The sequence below is a fragment of the Lithobates pipiens genome, unplaced genomic scaffold (assembly GCF_037356315.1).
Source record: "Lithobates pipiens isolate NorthernLeopardFrog02 unplaced genomic scaffold, aLitPip1_a1.2 Scaffold_19, whole genome shotgun sequence".
NCBI lineage: Eukaryota > Metazoa > Chordata > Amphibia > Anura > Ranidae > Lithobates > Lithobates pipiens.
In genome coordinates, this window is record NW_027507764.1 from 120,398,099 (window position 1) to 120,417,453 (window position 19,355).

Genomic DNA, 19,355 nt, shown 5'->3' on the forward strand with positions numbered 1-19,355 from the left:
ATGCTCCTAGAATGCCTGAAGGTGCTATTTAAATGTTGGGCCTCTGTATGTGGCCAGGCTTTTTAAAAGTCTCACACATGTGGTATTGCCATACTCAGGAGTAGGAGAATCTATTTTGGGGTGCAGTCTTTGCTATGTACATGCTATGTGTTAGAAATATCTTATAAATTGACAACTTTGTGTAAATGAAATGTTTTCATTTTTTTCCCACATTTTCCAAAAACTTCTGTAAAAAATGAACCAATCAAAAGACTCATTATGCCTCGTAGATTATACGTTGGGGTGTTGGCTTTCCAAAATTGGATCATTTTGTGGGCATTTATATTGTCCTGGTGCTCCAGGGCCTTCAAAAGTGTAATAGATGGTTGAGAAATGAGATGTGTAATTTATTGCTTGTAGAACGCCTGAAGGTGCTACTTCAATGTTGGGCCTCTGTACGTGGCTGGGCTTTGTAAAAGTCTCACACATGTGGTATCGCCATACTCAGGAGGAGTAGCAGAATGTATTTTGGGGTGTCATTTTTGCTATTTACATGCTATATGTTGGAAATATCTTAAAAATTGACAACTTTGTGTAAAAAAAATGCGTTTTCATTTTTTTCACACATTTTCCAAAAACTTCTGGGACAAAATGAACCATTCAAAAGACTCATTATGCCTCACAGATTATATGTGGGGGTGTTTGCTTTCCAGAATGGGGTCATTTTGTGTGTGTTTTCATTGTCTTGGTACTCTAGGGTTTTCAAAAGTGTGATAGGTCATCATGAAATTATATGTGTCATTTATGTCCCTAGAACACCAGATGGTGCTCCTTGCATGTTGGGCCTCTGTATGTGGCCAGGCTGTGAAAAAGTCTCACGCATGTGGTGTTGCTATACTCAGGAGGAGTAGAAGAATGTATTTTAGGGTGTAGTTGCAAGCATGCATATGCTGTGTGAGAGAAATAACCTGTTTTTTGTAAAAAACAAAACAAAAAAACACATCTTTATTGTGCAAAAAATTGTGGGAAAAAATTACGACTTTAAAAAACTCATCATGCCTCTTATTAAATACATTGCTGTGTCTACTTTACAAAAAAGGGTCATTTGGGGGGCATTTGTACTTTTTAGTGTCTCAAGAAATGAGATAGGCCTTCAGTACATCAGGTGTGATCAATTTTCAATGATTGGCACCATAGCTTGTAGACTCTATAACTTTCACAAAGATCAAATAATATACACTGATTTGGGTTATTTGTACAAAAGATATGTAGCAGTATAAATTTTGGCCAAAATTTATGAAGAAAAAATACTAATTTGCTAAATTGTATGACAGAAACAAAGAAAAATGTATTTTTCACCAAATTTCCAGGCCTTTTTTATTTATAGCACAAAAAAATAAAAAAAAACATTAGTGATTAAATACCACCAAAAGAAAGCTCTATTTGTGTGAAAAAAAGGACGCACATTTCATTTGGGTACAGTGTTGCATGAATGAGTAATTGTCATTCAAAATGTGAGAGCACCGAAAGCTGAAAATTGGTCTGGGCAGGAAGGGGGTGAAAATGTAGGCAAGTGGTTATACCCTTGACACTGTACATTGATCACCCAGAAGGAATTTGTCTTTTTTTTTTTTCTTCTCACCTAGGAGAATAGTAGTAACTCTAAGCTAGTGATGATCAGAGAAGTGAAGTGGGACAATTGCTGTAGCATTTTTCTTTTATTATTTTTATTGCATTTCTAAACATATCCACAAGATGTCGCTACAATCACAGATCGCCTGCCTCCTGGACTACTGCATGCAGCGCGCATCTATAGCCAGCAGCTGGCGCTAAATTGTTACTTAGGGGAGCCGTATGGGACTGCAGGTGGCGCTGTGCTTTCTTTTTGTTCCCGCTTCTTAGTTATGTCTGGTCGCGTGGTTTACCGACTTGTGAGCCGCCGCTTCGTCGGAGGGTTTGTAGTGGGAGCGGCGGTGAGCAGCGCTTCATGTCTGGCCGCCTTTCATCTGTATGATCGGAGGAGAGCGGAGCCTGGTGAGAGCCCCGCCCCCTGGCGGACACTACATGTACATCTCAGTCCTGTGTGTGTCCGGGAGCGTTCTACAAGCGAGAGGCTTCCGGGCTGACACTGCGCATGTGTGAGAGACTAATTGAGTGTACAGGGGGGGGGGAGTGTCTTGAGAGTATGGTCACTTAGATCTCCTTCATTGTACTGACCTTAGCAGGCTAATGAGCAGCTATGGAAAGTCATTTTTAATTCAGATTCAACTTCCAGAGCTTATTCCTGTATTTTTCTTTAAAAACTGAACTGCAACCTAACAACTCAATGTATAGCTATTCATATATATATATATATATATATAATATGGATATGCCTGTGCTCAAATCCTAATAGGTCTCAAAGATGTGTGTGTGTGTGTGTGTGTGTGTGTGTGTGTGTGTGTGTGTGTGTGTGTGTGTATATGTGTATATTATATATATTCAAAGGCACTTAAATCCCCTTTCTTCCCCATTCTGATGCTCAGTTTGAACTTCAGCAAGTCATCTACACCACCTCTAGATGGTTAAAAGTATTGAGTTGCTGTCATGTGATCGGCTGATTAGCAATTTGTCTTACCAAGCAATTGAACAGGTGTACCTAATAAAGTGGCTGGTGTGTGTAATATATATATATATATATATATAATAATTATACACACACCTAGAGATATATATATATATATATATATATATATATATATATATATATATATATATATATATATATATATATATAATACACATCTATCTCTATGTGTGTGTGTGTATAATTTTTATATATATATTACACACACACACACACCAGCCACTTTATTAGGTACACCTGTTCAATTGCTTGGTAACACAAATTGCTAATCAGCCAATCACATGACAGCAACTCAATACATTTAACCATCTAGAGGTGGTGTAGATGACTTGTTGAAGTTCAAACTGAGCATCAGAATGGGGAAGAAAGAGGATTTGAGTGCCTTTGAACATGATATGGTTGTTGGTGCCAGACGGGCTGGTCTGAGTATTTCAAAACCTGCTGATCTACTGGGATTTTTGCACACAACCATCTCTAGGGTTTACAGAGAATGGTCTGGAAAAAGAGAAAATATCCAGTGAGAGGCAGTTATGTAGATGAAAATGCCTTGTTGATGTTAGAGGAGCATAGGCAGACTAGTTTGAGATGATAGAAAGGCAATAGTAACTCAAATAATCACTTGTTACAACCAAGCAAAATACCATCTCTGAACACACAACGCATCGAACCTTGAAGCAGATGGGCTGCAGCAGCAGAGGACCACACTGGGTGCTACTTCTGACAGCTAAGAACAGGTAACTGAGGCTACAATTCGCACAGGCTCACCAAAATTGGACCATAGAAGACTGGAAAAATGTTGCCTGTTCTGAGTCTCGATTTCAGCTGTAACATTCAGATGGTAGTGTTTGGTGTAAACAACATGAAAGCATGGATCCATCCTGCCTTGTGTCAGTGGTTCAGGCTGGCAGTGTAATATTGTGGGGTAGAATTGCACAATTAATCGTCAAGGATCGTTAGCGTGACTAAAGTGTTTCACAATTCTTTCTATGCAAAGAATTCTCTCTGCTCTTCTGAAGCCACAAAAGAAAGGAAGAGAAAAACTGGGCAGTCCACCAAGAATGGCAACATTCTTTATCAGTTGAACTAAAGTATAAACATTGTAACAATCTGTCAATGGAATAGACTTTGTGGAAGTGAAAAAAGTTTAACTACTTAAACACTAAACCTTTTTCTGACATTTGTTGGTTTCAAGTTAAAATCATTTTTTTTTTGCCTCGAAAATGACTTAGAACCCCCAGACATTATATATGATTTTTTTAGTAGACACCCTAGAGAATAAAATGGTGGTTTTTGCAATATTTTATGTCACACTGTATTAGCGCAGCGATCTTTTGCAATATTTTTTTTAAATTACTTTAATGAATTAAAAAAAAAAAAAAACTAACCAGTAATGTTAGCCCATTTTTAATTTTTTTTGTATAATGTGAAAGATTTTTACGTTGCGCGTAAGAGAATCGTGATCTTTTTTATTCAAAGCAAAAAAATCGTGATTCTCATTTTGGCCAGAATTGTGCAGCTCTAGTGTGGGCAGTATTTTCTTGGCACACTTTGGGTCCCTTAGTACCAATTGAGCATTGTTTAAACTCCACGGCCTACCTGAGTATTATTGCTGACCATGTCCATCCCTTTATGACTTCAGTGTAGCCATCTTCTGATGACTTGTTCCAGCAGGATAATGCACCATGTCACAAAGCTCAAATCATCTCACCACTGGTTTCTTGGACATGACAATGAGGTCTCTGTACTCCAATGGCCTCCACAGTCACCAGATCTCAATCCAATAGAACACCTTTGGGATGTGGTGGAAAAGAAGATTTGCATCCTGGATGTGCAACTGCATGATGCCATCATGCCAATATGGACCAGAATCTGAGTAATGTTTCCAATACCTTGTTGAATCTATGCCACAAAGATTTAAGGCAAAAGGGGGTCCAACCCGGTACTAGTACCTAATAAAGTGGCCAGTGAGTGTATATTATACATTCACATCAGTCCCTGTCCTCAAGGATGTTACAATCTGAGGTCCCTAACTCACATTCATATGCACACATTTTTTTTTTCTGAAGCTCCTCGGAGCGATGCTTTTATCAAAGCCCTATGAGCAAAAAAAGCAAACTGTGAAATCGCAGCACACAAAAGTGCACAGAAGGTACAGAATGGCCAATCCTCTGAAGAGAAAGTGTCTCTAACCCTGAACCTCCCTGAGTAAAATTCTCCTGACAGAGGCAAGGTACACCATGGTCTCCCTAGGCACCAAGCCAGGTAGACCCCACTTCTTAGGGACCAAACAAAGCTGGTTCACCAAGTACTTGGTGGGTGTCCTGACGAGAGACCCTTCTGGATGGAAAGAGGCAAAATACCCAAAGGCCACAGAACCTCTCCCCAAAATCAGGGCAGGTCCCCCAATGACCTGCACCCCTCCATCTCCGTGCAAAAACCCCAACACAAATGTATTGCAAGTGTCCATGAATAAATAGCAACAAAACAAACATAAAAAGTGCTGTGCAATGTGCAGCAGGCCTTTTGGCCAGTATAAAAATTGCTCTGTGTAACCAAAAGGCCATATCTGAAGGCATAGTGCAAGAAAAGCATAGGTGACATGTCTGCGTGCCAGTAAATCACCAGTGGTGCGGTGCATCACAAAAGTGTTTCTTCGGCACCTGTGGGACACCACTCCCAGGGTACACATCAACCGGAGCTCCTTGCACTTCCCAGATGAGACAAATGCAGCCCCGTTCAAATCAGGAAGGCATGAGTTAGGGAGAGGCCTGCCATCAACCGGGACAAGACACTGGAACCCAGGCCAGATGCAACTCAGGAGGAAAAGGGTCTCTGCCACCATTTCCAACTTTTTATAACAGGTAGAATACTAACTACACCCCCCCCCCCCCCCCCCCACAGGTCTGAATACACCAGCGTTCTCTCTCCCAAAACCGATAAGAACAGATACTACACTTGATCTTAGCCAAAAGGCCAAGAAGTGGCCTAATATGGGAGCTGCCACTATGGACCTCTCTTTTTGAACCAGCCTGGCTATGATTGCTGTTCTTTTGGCTTCAAGACTTTGTATGATTCTCTGCAGATTTGACAAATCTTGATGCATATAGTCAGGAAATCAACAAATCAAATGACTTTCGCTGCCTTCTTGGCTCTCCCATCCCACCAGGAGGCTTGAGCAACCACCTGTCACATCTGCTGGCCAGAGACCCGAACAAAACTGGAATAGGAAGACTTAAAGGAGCAAAATTAAAAAAAAAAATGACAGTATTCAAAACAGCCAAACATAGTGTTTTGAATGCTTTTAAGTGCAAAGGAAGGATTTGTGGTCTTATAGACCCCAGATCCCTCCATAAAGAGTACCCATCACCGCCTATTACTGTCACAAGAGATGTTTACATTACTTCAGACAGCAATAAATGTAATCAGATTTTATAATTTTTTTAAAAGAGACAGTGTAAAAAAAAAAAAAAATAATTAAAGCACCCCATCCCTCCGTGCTCACACACAGAAGCGAACGCATATGTAAGTTGCGACTGCAAATGTAAACCGTGTGAAAACTACGCATGTGAGATATCGCTGCGGTCGGTCGATCGAGAGCAATAATTCTAGCACAAGACCTGTAGAAATTTTTCAAGTGTTGCCTACCTTTAGCGTACCGTAGTTTGTTGCTATTCCACGAGTGGAATAAAAGGATCCAGCGTTATGGGCTGTGTAATGTAAAGGGGTCCAGAGGTGCGTGCTGTGTAATGTAGAGGGGTCCAGATTATTATCTTCATTTATTAGCAGGGGAATGCAGCCCTCCATGCATTCACATACATTGAATCTGGCCCTTAAAGCAGAGGGCTGCCCAAAAAATAGAATTAAAAGCCAGCAGCTACACATCCTGCAGCTGCTGGCTTTTAATAATAGAACACTTACCTGTCCTGGAGTCCAGCAATGTCGGCACCACAGCTGATGTTTCCATCAGCTGTCGGGTGCTGCCGCCGCCATTACGGATAAGGGAACCCTACTGCGCATGTGCAAGGCCCCACTCCTCTCTCCTACTGGCCCAGGGATGGGGAGGAGGAGGGAGCCCCACGGTGACATAATGGGTTGTGGCGCGGACTCCCAGAAGTGGGAACAGGATACCCGTCAAAAACGGGTATCCTGTCCCCCCCACGAAAGGGGCTAATTGTGGCACCGGAGGGGGAGAGGAAACAAATGAGCGGAAGTTCCACTTTTGGGTGGAACTCTGCTTTAAGTGGAAAAAGGTTGCTGGCCCCTGCTTTAAGAGCTTCTAAATGTCGGGAAGCGGAGGCAGGCATTTGGGTCAAGTGACTGCTGTGATTGGCTGTCACAGCGGTCACATGATTGGAAAATTCCTGATCGCAAGTATGCATCGGAAGCTTTCTGTTCCCCACTGGTGACTGTGCTGGTCAGCACAGAAAAGTGCTTACATAGGACCACATATATGCGGCCTCATGGCGCTAAAGCCCATCTGCTGAGAGTATGTATGAATGTTGGGGAGAATGTATACTGGCCCTTTGTTGGGATGAACGAATGTCGTTATGCATTCATGGGATCTACATTAGCTGGAACTGGCTAATCAAGATGGTGAGCCCCAAAGAAAAGCCAGATAATGTCAGCGATGGTATCACTAGAGGGGAGGTAAGTATGTAGAACCCTTATACTATTATTATATCCATGCCATGTCTAACACAGAATTAGAGACATGCTTTCAGTTCATATTTAGTGTAATATTACTGCTGTTGTCTCTGTCAGAACCAGTGAAAAAGTCGGTGTTAGAAGAATATGGATTCCCACAGAGTGGCAGTGAAGTGAGGCAGTATGTTGGTCACTCATTATCTTATGACCAGGAAAGGAAGACTCCCCGATGGGTGATTGAACATCTTACAAAGGAGAAAACGGTTGGTAAGAACCCCTCTAAAAAAGTTATAAATGTGTCTGGGTATTCTCATACTGTCCATATGTTCCCATGTGTTGTGTGACACTGAAAACTATGCCGGTGTTCACCATGCTAATTGTATGGTGATCATTGTCAGCTGTAAGTTCAAGACAGCCTAACTGTCTTTCAGAATTTCTCACTGCAGGGGGGCTACAATAATGACATTGAATGTATTAACTAAATCAGGGGTGTCCAAACTTTTTTCAAAGAGGGCCAGATTCGATGAAGTGAACATGTGTGAGGGCCGACCATTTTGCCTGACATTCTTTGAACCATTAAAATTCGGTCATTCGAGCACTCATACCTGGCCCAACAAAAATTCTCGTGCCTTTGTCGCGCTCATTTGCCTGACACACAGACGAATGCTCTGTTCTTTAGGGATACCGTTAAGTCTTAATGGTAGCCCACACATTGGAAACATGGGGTGCTTTTGGTGCAGCGCAATAAAAAAAAAAAAAAAAAGCTCTGGGACTTCTTTCCCTGCATTTTTGTGGGTATGGAAGCCCATTGAAATGCATGGGCTGCCCTACACACAGCATGCAGCCATGCAGATGTGAACCAAGGGCTTATTGGAGGGGCAGTAAAACTACATGGTTAAGCTGTTTTTACCACCCCCAACTTCTCCCCCTTTAGCTGCAGAGGGAGCAGCTGGGGGTGTACACATGCTGTGGCTGCAGCTGGAGGTATGCTCAGGGGGAATGGGCCTGCACTGCAACTACCCCGCAACTGTGTAGACTGCACAGTTGCGGTATAGTGATGCTACATTTACGGGCTTAAAACAGGTGGTGAGGAGGCAACATAATGCCTCTTTACCACCTTTCAAATGGCTCTGAAAAGCGATCTGTATATGGATTGCTTTTCAGAGGAGCAGCAATCCTGGCTGCTATCACACACACAAGCACCACAAAAGCAGTTCTGATGGTACAAGAATGGGGGGGGGGGGGGTCTGGATTAAAAGTAACACACATGCATACACATACACACAGACATACACACATACAGACACATGCATACACATACAGACACATGCATATACTTACATACATACAGACACATGCACACACACACAGACACATGCACACACATACATACATACACACACACACACACACACACACACACACACACACACACACACACACACACACACACACACACACACACACACACACACACATACATGCACACAGGCTGCACACACATACAGACAGACATACACGCACATACATACAGACACACATGCACATACGCATACATACAGACATACATGGACACACACACACATGCAATCATACATGCACAGACACACACACACATGCACATACAGACACACACACACACACACACACACACACACACATACATACATACATACATACATACATACAGACACACATGCACACACATACATACAGACATGCACACACATGCACAGACACACATACATACAGACACACATGCACACACACACACATACACACATGCACACATACATACAGACACACATGCACACACATGCATACAGACAGACATGCACACACATACATACATACAGACATGCACACACATACATACAGACAGACATGCACACACACACATACAGACAGACATGCACACACACACACATACAGACACACATGCACACATACACACACACATGCACACATACACATACAGACAGACATGCACACACACACATACAGACAGACATGCACACACACACACATACAGACACACATGCACACATACACACACACATGCACACATACACATACAGACAGACATGCACACACACACATACAGACAGACATGCACACACACACACATACAGACACACATGCACACATACACACACACATGCACATACATACAGACAGACATGCACACATATACATACAGACACACATGCACACATACAGACACACAAGTACACACACATGCACACACACACACATAAATAAAGCCTTTTTAAAACGAATCTAACTTGTAGTACAGTACCTTTCCATTCCATTTCCTCATTCAGCCGGGTACTGCACTGTAGGGGGAAGCAGAGAGCACAGCACACTCCTCTGCACTTTACTTTCACTTTTGAAGCCGACGGAGCTTCACACAGTGCCGGGGATCGGCTCATTTGACAGCCCTGATCCCGCAGCACACCAGGCGGGCCGTTCAAAACCGGACTGCGGGCCGCGATTGGCCCGCGGGCCGGACTTTGGACATGCCTGAACTAAATGAACAAAAACCTATTCAGTACATGTCTGCTATTTATACCCATTTCCCCATGTTTTCTCTCTATAAAAATGCTGCAAGTACAGAAAAATACCTGCTGATCCTTCCAGAAATGCAGTGAGCTCCTAACTTCCTGAGCACGCTTCCTCTGCTGCACTAAAATCCCAAGCAGTGTTATCAGTCCTGCCCATTTCACCTCTGTGAACTCAAGAACATTCTCTGCCCCCAAGGAATGGGGAGGTGTTCTATAGTCCCAGGAAACATTTTGTCAAATGTTATAGATAACAATATATTGAGTGAGCATTATCACCCCAGAACAGGAATTGTGTTACTGGCAGGATCACTGGGCGAAAAAAAAGAAAAAGGTCATACGGCCACCACTTCTAAGGTCTAAGGTCTAAGCTGTAATATATTACATTTTTGTTTTAGAATTTAGATACACATTGGGGTTGCATTACTAAAACACTGAAGTAGAAAATCTGGTGCAGCTGTGCATGGTAGCCAATCAGTTTGTTCAATTAAGCTTTGACAGGAAAAAAACTGGAAGCTGATTGGTTTCTATGTTGAGCTGTACCAGATTTTGCACTCTCCACTCTTAGCAAATCAACCTATTTTTTTTACAAGATTTTAATCTGCTATTTTATTTCTGACATTTACTATCTAATTAGTCTTTGTATCACAATCAAACATGATTTACAAATGATTCCCAGAGCGCTAATGACTAGCTAAAAAGACAGCACAGCAGAGTAGCCCAATTTTTCCCATCCTTGGCCTGACTGAAACTTTTGGTCAAGCAATCTGATAACGAAGGAGTCACTAGGATGAATCGTATGTGGACGTAAAAATCAGCTTAAGCTGTGGAATTCTGTAAATCCAGCGGCTTTACAGCAAGTTTAGAGCCTGGGACTTATGAAAAGGAGACCAAAGCACCACCCCCAGACTCAAAAGGAAAATGCAAAATATTAATATAAAATGTTTGATGTTTACCAATTTAAAAGAAACAGGCGATTCCCCCTAAAAAAATAAAATAAAAATAAAAAATAAATAAAAAAAGCCTCAGCTTGATTCAAAACTCTGCTCCTTCAACTCCCTTATAAGCAATGCCTGAGGCCCCAGCTGCCTATATTTGAGTGTAGCTTGTGAAGTATAATGGTTACTAAAGAGGTCCATTACATTTTATGGTTAAATTCACCACTAGGTGTCCATGTCTTTTTAGAATAGGCCTCACTTGATGTAGACATAAGGCCCAATACACCACGCAATACACAGTGGTCCGTATCCTGCTGGTTTAACTATAACTGTGTCCAAAGTCAGCGCAGTTAAAGCAGAACTCTGCCTTCAAGCCACATATTTGCAAGCAGGAAGGTTTTTTTTTTTTTTTTTCAATAAAAACACATCTTCCTGTGTGCACGGTGTGTTATAATATATACCTTAAAGTGGTTATAAAGACAGACAGTTTTTTATCTTAATGCATTCTATGCATTAAAGTGGGGTACCCCCTAAAAAAAAAAAATTAAAAGTCAGCAGCTACAAATACTGCAGCTGCTGGCTTTTAATAATCGGACACTTACCTGCCCCAGGGTCCAGCGATGCGGGGGAACGAAGCCCCCCCTCGCTCCCCGCTCCGCTCGCGGCGCCGTCATGCATACTGTGGGCACCCGGCTGTGGCTTCACAGCCGGGCACCCACTGCGCATGCGCGAGCAGCGCAGGGCGCCGTGATACGCCGTACAGTCACCTGGGACACATGACAGGTCCCAGGTGAATGTGCGGCGCAAGGGGAAGTGATGTCACCAGCCCGGGCAATGAAGAAGGCAGACTACGAGGGACCCCCTAGCAACCGGTATTTAGAGGTGAGTAAAAAATTTTTTTTTGCCAATTATTTTTTTTTTATTTTTTTTACGAATAGTAGTTTTATTTTTTTGGTGGCAACACCACTTTAAGTAAAAAAAAAAAAAAAAAACTTATGTGCACAGCAGCCCCCCTAATGCTTACCTGAGCCCATCTCAATCCAGCAATGTTGCACAAGTGGCTTGGCTGTCTGGGACTCCCCCTCCTCATTGGCTGAGACAGCAGCCGGCGCCATTAGCTCCCACTGCTGTCAAAGTCAGCGAGCCAATGAGGAGAGGGCAGGGGTGGGGCCGGGCTATGGCTCCATATCTGAATGGACACACAGAGCAGAGGACATAGGAAGCAGCTTGCTGTGCGGGCACATGGCAGGAGGAAGAGAGGGGCCAGGAGTGCCAGCGAGGGACCAGAGAAGAGGAGGATCTGAGCTGCTCTGTGCAAAACCACTTCACGGAGCAGGTAAGTATAACACGTTTGTTATTTTTCACAAAAAATACTTTACAATCACTTTAAAGAGGTTGTAAACCTCACACATGAAATCTGAACAAAGAATACCCCTTTATAGTGTGTACTTGTCTCAATCTAGTGCACAAAGTGCCATTCCTGTCTGCTGCTTCATTCTTCTGCTACCAGCATGAATAATTTCTGACATATGACAGGGGAGGGAGCTCCAGCTGATTGACAGCCTCGGTTCTGTTTCTGTGTGCTGTGTGAAGGGGGGTGTGTCCCTTCCCTCCAATCAGCTCTCAGAGTTCTCCTCACCGATATAACTGTGAAGACAGATCCTATGTAAATTCTGCACTTTGAATGGATGTAGAGGAAAGATGGCTGCAGATAAACAGGTACAACTTATGTAGGAGGATTTGTTTAATCTCTGTGTATCACCTAAAGGCCAGTCACTTCATTGGGCATATATAAGGGTTTACAGACACTTTAAGATGCTTTAGAATGTATAATGGCCCTTTGTTGGGATGAATGAATGTCATTGTGCATTCATGGGATCTACATTTGCTGGCTAATCAATATGGTGAGCCCCAAAGGAAAGCCAGAGAATGTCAGCGGTGGCACCACTAGAGGGGGGGGGGGGGGGGTAAGTACGGAGGAGATTAGTTCTGCTTTAAAATGTAACATTTATTGAAATTCTTTTTCATTCTTTAGGCAATGCAGACCGGAAACACTGTAAATTTAAACCAGATCCAAACATTCCAGCAATGTTTAGTGCCTCTAATGAGGATTATTTAAAAAGTGGTTGGTCCAGAGGTCACATGGCACCAGCTGGAGACGCCAAATATTCTACGGTATGAGTTCAATTATTTGATTTATGTTATGCTATTTTATTAGGCCAGCTGCAGTAACCTAACAACCTGCATTGAATAGGGCCCAAGATAGCACTTAATAGCTGTCTAGGGATCAAGTCCAGCCCCATTCCAACCAAAAACGGGACGTTTTTTCAGGCAGAGCTCTACTTTAAGAGCCCATTGACACCAGTGTATCCATGTTGTAAGCAGTATGTGGTGCGTGCCTAGTCACAGTGCACTACAGGTCATTTAAAACATCCTTGAAAGTGGGTGTTTTTTTTTTTTTTTTTAATCCCTTGGTCAAGCTTTCAGGGCCCATAGTAAATGAATGGAGTCATTCAACACACCTACATCCTAAGTACATCTAATTACCAAAGAAATGCACATAAATACGCACGCAACAGCATGAATGTGCCCCAAAATTTTGTATTATAGTGGTTTTTGTTTCTAAACTGTTTTATAGCATTTATATACATTCTGTATATACATCTTATTCTAAAAAGTAAAAGTAAAAAGGTTTTCCTTATTTACACCAGGTGTGTGCAGAGGAAATTACATTCACTTAAACTGATCCTATACCGTTTTAAAGTATTAATAATAGTATATACAATCTATAAATTATAACAGATTATTGAACGACTAGTTAGCTTTGTTATTTTTAGTAGAAAAGAAATGAAAAATAAGCTTGTATTTCCTTTGCACAGACATCTATATACTGGTATGTTGCTCAATTTAGTTTTCCAAAATGTTTCACAAGATCAACTAGATAACATGATCCATTTTCTGTCTTACAGGAAGCAATGGCTGAAACGTTCTATCTTTCCAACATAGTGCCTCAAAACTACGAAAATAATGCCGGGTTCTGGAACCGGTAAGAGCTGTGATTTCACAGAATGTTATCAGCTGTGTATGTGCAAATATTCAGTTAGAGCTTGTTTATACCTGCTTTGCTTTCTGAAAAGTTATCTACATTCAGATTGCTCATCAGAGAGCATTTGACAGGCTGTGAGGAGGTTGTTCTGTGTGGTTTCGGGGCGGTTGCAGTATGACCCCCTTCAATTCAGGGGATCGTGCCTGCTGAGAATTACAGGGGGGTAAAATTCTTACTGTGGCCATTCAGCAAAGCATAGCAGCAATGGCATTTGTACTGTACGTTCCCCGGGTGCTGCGTGTGCAGCTAAAGAAGGAATGGTTGAAGGGTGGTAAAAAAGCAGCTAACTGCAGGAATTTACAGCTCCTCCAATTGCAAGTCCAAAATACAGCAAATTTACACTGTTCTACAAGCTGTACAATCACTACTTACATTGTAGCAAACTGTCTTTTTTTCAGTGTTGTCACATGAAAAGATATATACCATAATAAAATATTTACAAAAATGTGAGGGGGTGCACTCACTTTTGTGACATACTGTATTTATAGTGTGTGTTTGTGTATTGCTGTGCAAAATTTTAGCCATTTTAGGTAGTTCACTACACTGTGGGTATTAGTTATTTCAGTGTCTTTATGTCTGCAATAGCTTGTCAACGAGAGAGTTTTAGATTTCCAAACATTACCTTTTCAAAAAATGAGGTAATACAATAAGATATGTTAATGCCCTAACAAATTATACACCTTTTTCTTCGGGATAGATAGGGCTTTAATTTGGTGTCCTATTTGGATACAAATATTTTTATTTTCTTGTTTTTTTTTTTATTGACATGGACATTTATTTTCCTATAACTTTTCACAAGATGGTAATTTGCTCAAACCCATATATTTCCTTAAAAATATACAATAAAAAACAAAGTATTTTTTAAGGCTTGATCATATCACATTAGGGCAACTGTAACACAGCAGAATGGTAAGCTCAGAATAAACACATGCATTTTACTTTAGGAGAACTTTATTCCCCTTTATAAAGCTGGGTACACCCGGTCCGAATATTGTCCAGTTCAGCAGGAACTGGCTGACATTTGGACCATGTGTACAGTTGTCTTTCAGACAGAATCTGATCTAAGTAAGGACACACTGATAATACAGCATCCAATCAGTGCTGGCAGCCAATGGAGTCCCCCTGTCAGAACACAAAGGCGCAGCAGGAGAAATCACAGCACTAACATTGCTCGGTTAGTACCGCTATCTCTCAGTTCTCTGTTCAGGCCGCTGCATTAAATGGGGGAAAAAAAAAAAACCATAATGTGTGTACCAAACCCACAACAGTAAAATTAGTCTGTATATGCAGTAAAGCATGCTTGTTATACTCGCTGTGGAATGTAAGGGGTTAATCTTCTGCATTGTACAAAGACTGTTTGATCCTGTCTCCTCCAGTCCTCCCCTTTTTCCACTGTCCCCAATCCATCTCCTGATAAGACATCTTTGAGTCGGTCTGCACATCCTCAGTATGGTGTGTATTGCTAGTGAGTTTTTTTTCTTTGGACAGTGCTGATCACATGCACCCTCCCGACAGAGGGTCAGGGGTCATGCAGCCTCTTAGGACAGTCAGAGTAGAATGAAAACTCCTCCCAGACACTGATAGAAGTCACAAGATTACTAAGTACTGCCGATGAGAAAGGGTATTTAGTAGTTTATATTTACAAAAATAATTGCATTTCTGTGTACTGTGGGAGATCAGATATAGTGAATGCAGGGTCCTGGGTTTAGTAACACTTTAAGGTAAGCTTTTTGGTCACTATCACATTAGTCATGTGTGTCTCTGAGTTGCACCAGGCGGATGTCCAAACTTTTGGATGCAATGTTCTTGAAGCTGCTCTCATAAGTTGGGTTGTTTCTGAACCTTGTTGGGCCAGTTGGCGCAGTTCTGTCTATCTTCATTTTCATTCAGTGCTTGGGTATGTTCCAGGGTCCTTGAGTACTTTGCCTGTGTCCTGTACTGTACGATTAAGAGAAGAGTTATTTTTGACTTACCTACAGTGGCGGCCTGTACATTAGGGACGCCTCCCCCCAATCCATGCACCAGTCCCCTAATCTTCATGCAAGGAGTCAGATGCGTGGATTTCAATGTGGGTTTTTTTATTTTTTATTGAATTTTCGTGATTAGAGCCGGAGACTCTAATTGGCTTCAAAAAGGTCATATTTGCAAATCTCATCCACTTGTGTGACATTATCAAAATAATATTCGCTAATATCTTCCTGCTTCTTCTCCCAGCCAATCAGGAAGCAGGTCCTGAGACCCGATTGGCCGGGAGTCTTAGGACACTCGGCCAATCGGGTCTCAGGACCCTCCTCCTGTTCAGCAACGGCCCTGGCGGCAGCAACAGCCTCTTCCAGGAGTCCGGATTCAGCAGTGCACCACCACCTTGTCCTCCTCCCCGCACCTCTACCGGCAGTATAAAGTAAGGCCACAGATCGCGCACGCGGGGGGGGGGGGGGGGTTGTGAGTGAGGGGGCAAGGTCTGTTTGACCACCAGCCGCCACTGTTTACCTGTCAATTCCATATCTCTAAGTACAGTAAAGGACACAGGACACTCTGCCCTTACATTGCTCTGTTGCCCTGTATTGCTTACTACAAAACTGAGTGTAGTAGGGTTATAGGGGAGGCGCCCAGGAAATGTGTCCTGCAAAGATTAGTCAGTGTTCAATCACAGGAAGGTACAAGCCTATAACCCAAGGTCTAAGATATGGTATATACAGGTAAACCAAAATTGCTCTTTTGCAGTGCTAAGGGTAAGCAGCAATATTGCAGTTGAAATATTAATTTTCTGAACAGAAAATAAAATTTACTAGTAGGCAAATGTTATACTTCTTGAAAATTGTTTTTGCGACACAAGTACTTGAAGAAAACTCCTCCCTATTTGTTGTCTTCCAGGCTTGAAATGTATTGTCGAGACCTAGCAGAGCGATTTGACGATGTTTGGGTGGTTAGCGGCCCCCTGACATTGCCGGTGCAGCATGAAGATGGCAAAAAGAGTGTCACTTATCAGGTGAGGTTTTATTAATAGTGACGCATTCAGGAATGTCATTCTAGAAGAGTAGCCTGGGCAGTGAGTACGGTATATTATTGAAGACAATGAGTGTTTCCCAGATTTGCCAAACTTCTCTTAGCGCATTAGACAGGTGCAAAAAGCATTCAGTCGTGAAATGAGGCTGTGCTTATCAGCAGCCTAAAATCCACATAATTTCTTTATGGAGGGAGAAAGACGCTGTGCATTCTCATTAACATTTGCCATTTTATGTCAGTAGGGTGAGATTGTAATTTGATAAATCAGTTTTAGAATTCTAATGAAGCTGCTAAGAGGACAACACAGTGAGTGCTTTCTGTTGGGGGATTAGAAGGATACTGAAATAGCCAGGCTGAAGTTCCTTATTAAAGGGGTGTGCAAACTGTTGGCACTGTATATATAAATCTTGTATAATATGAGCCTGTGCTGGGTTTAGCTTTGTGCTTTCTAGAATTTGTGTCACAAATTAATTGCCATTACTGAACACCGTTGAAAAAAATGGACACTGAAATAACTGCAGTAAACTCAATGAGGCTACGTATGGATGGGGGCTTTTGCCTTTCACTGATGTTGGTTTGATTATACAAATGAGAGCTAGACAGCTCTAAAAAGTATTGGGACGCCTGCCTTTACATGCATATAAACTTTAATGGCATCCCAGTCTTAGTCCGTAGGGTTCAATATTGAGTTGGCCCACCCTTTGCAGGTATAACAACTTCAACTCTTCTGGGAAGGCTGTCCACAAGGTTTGTGTCTATGGGGAAGCAAGGTCCATAAAGACATGGATGGGCGAGTTTGGGGTGGAGGAACTTGAATGGCCTACATAGAGTCCTTACCTCAACCCGATAGAACACCTTTTTAGATGAATTTGAGCGGAGACTGCAAGCCAGGACTTCTCATCCGTGCCTGACTCCCCAAATGCGCTTCTAGAAGAATGGTCAAACATTCCCAAAGACACACTTCTAAACCTTGTGGACAGCCTTCCCAGAAGAGTTGAAGTTGTTATAGCGGTAAAGGGTGGGCCAACTCAATATTGAACCCTACAGACTGGGATGATATTAAAGTTCATGTGTGCGTAAAGGCAGATGTTGCTAATAAAAAGTAAAAATTTTTTTTGGGTTGTAAAAAAATTTGAGGGCCCCCCACATGCAAACATAAACGCACATGGTGGGTCCCCTATGCCTGAAAACGTTGATTGTGATACATGTTGCATATCAGCACGCATGCCAGGATGAGAGCATAATATACCAACCAATTGCCTATATTTAAAGTCTTCTTTTCTGGTCCTGGGAGCAGTATGTGTAGTAGGAAAAACAGAAGATACTATTTATTGTGACACTATTTACTGTGTAGTCTAGCTTTGCCATTCACTGTATGCTTCTCATCCTGTACTCTACAGGTGATTGGCAAAGATGATGTAGCAGTGCCAACTCACCTATTCAAAGTGATCCTTGCACGAAAGAACCAGTCGGCGGAGACACTGGCTGAAGGAGCTTTCGTTGTCCCCAACATTCCAATCAGTTTTGATCACCAGTTGCCTGAATACCAAGTGGAATGTGAGGATCTGGAGAAGAAGTCTGGCTTAGTTTTCTTTCCACAAGTAGACAAGTCTAAAGGCGTCAAGAACCTCTGTGAGGTGGACACCTGCAGACTTATCCAGTTGGACGAGTTCAAGTTGTACATAGCAGCTAGAAGGATGAAGAATGCAAATAACTTGCAGAAGGTAGAGAAGATCATGAGGGAACTGGATGAGGCTAAAATACAACCGGACAAGTATATCATAGACCTTTATGAACAAAAAAAGAAAGAGTTGTCTTCAAATGAACCATCGGTCCCACGTGAAGGAAGTAGAGGATAAAGGGGATTTTTATTTCCCATATCTTTCCAATAAAAAATGCTTCTTGCCTCTTATGTTATATTGTATCTACAGTACATACATTTACATATTTTCCTTTAAATGACATTTGATTTTGATTGATGTTTCAAGAATAATCTTTGAGGTTCTTAGTCGCCAAAGGAGAGTGAGGACCAGAGATGCTGTGATAAGTGCACATTGCGTCTGAAAAGATACAATTGACTGATGCCAGATCATGGAATGTGAATTCAGATTGATACAGGTGAAAACAATTTGCTGAAAATAAAATTCACTATTCATAAAGTGCATAGGTGACACACATGTGAATAGATATTAATGTCCAACCGCGAATGTATATCCACAGTGCCAATAAAGCAAATTGCATATATAAAATCTGTGAATACACACAGTGCCACTATAAACGAAAAAGTCTGTGAATCATATTAGACTGAGTGATTTAAACAGGTGACTGGGTGATCCTGCAGCTTCTCAGTGCACGCAAACATCAGATGCAGTGGCTCCTTACCTTATTGCTGTAAGGTAAACAGCATAAATATATCCAAAACACTGTGCTTTGTGGATGGTTTAGCTGGGTCTGTGCCTCTGCGAGCCTGCAGGTAAGTTTCCGCTAGACACACG

At 42.0% G+C, this 19,355-nt stretch overlaps 1 protein-coding gene and 1 pseudogene across 1 annotated transcript; one reads left to right on the forward strand and one right to left on the reverse strand.

Moving 5' to 3' along the window:
* Positions 1 to 1,829: 1,829 nt before the first annotated feature.
* On the forward strand, positions 1,830 to 18,772 carry EXOG (exo/endonuclease G). Its single transcript, XM_077491194.1, has 6 exons — positions 1,830 to 2,013; positions 7,367 to 7,516; positions 12,784 to 12,923; positions 13,718 to 13,794; positions 16,729 to 16,843; positions 18,261 to 18,772. Exons 1-6 carry the CDS (start codon positions 1,884 to 1,886, stop codon positions 18,717 to 18,719), a joined length of 1,071 nt encoding a protein of 356 aa, XP_077347320.1. The 5' UTR covers positions 1,830 to 1,883; the 3' UTR covers positions 18,720 to 18,772.
* Positions 5,429 to 5,590, reverse strand: LOC143999743 (U2 spliceosomal RNA; annotated as a pseudogene).
* Positions 18,773 to 19,355: the final 583 nt, after the last annotated feature.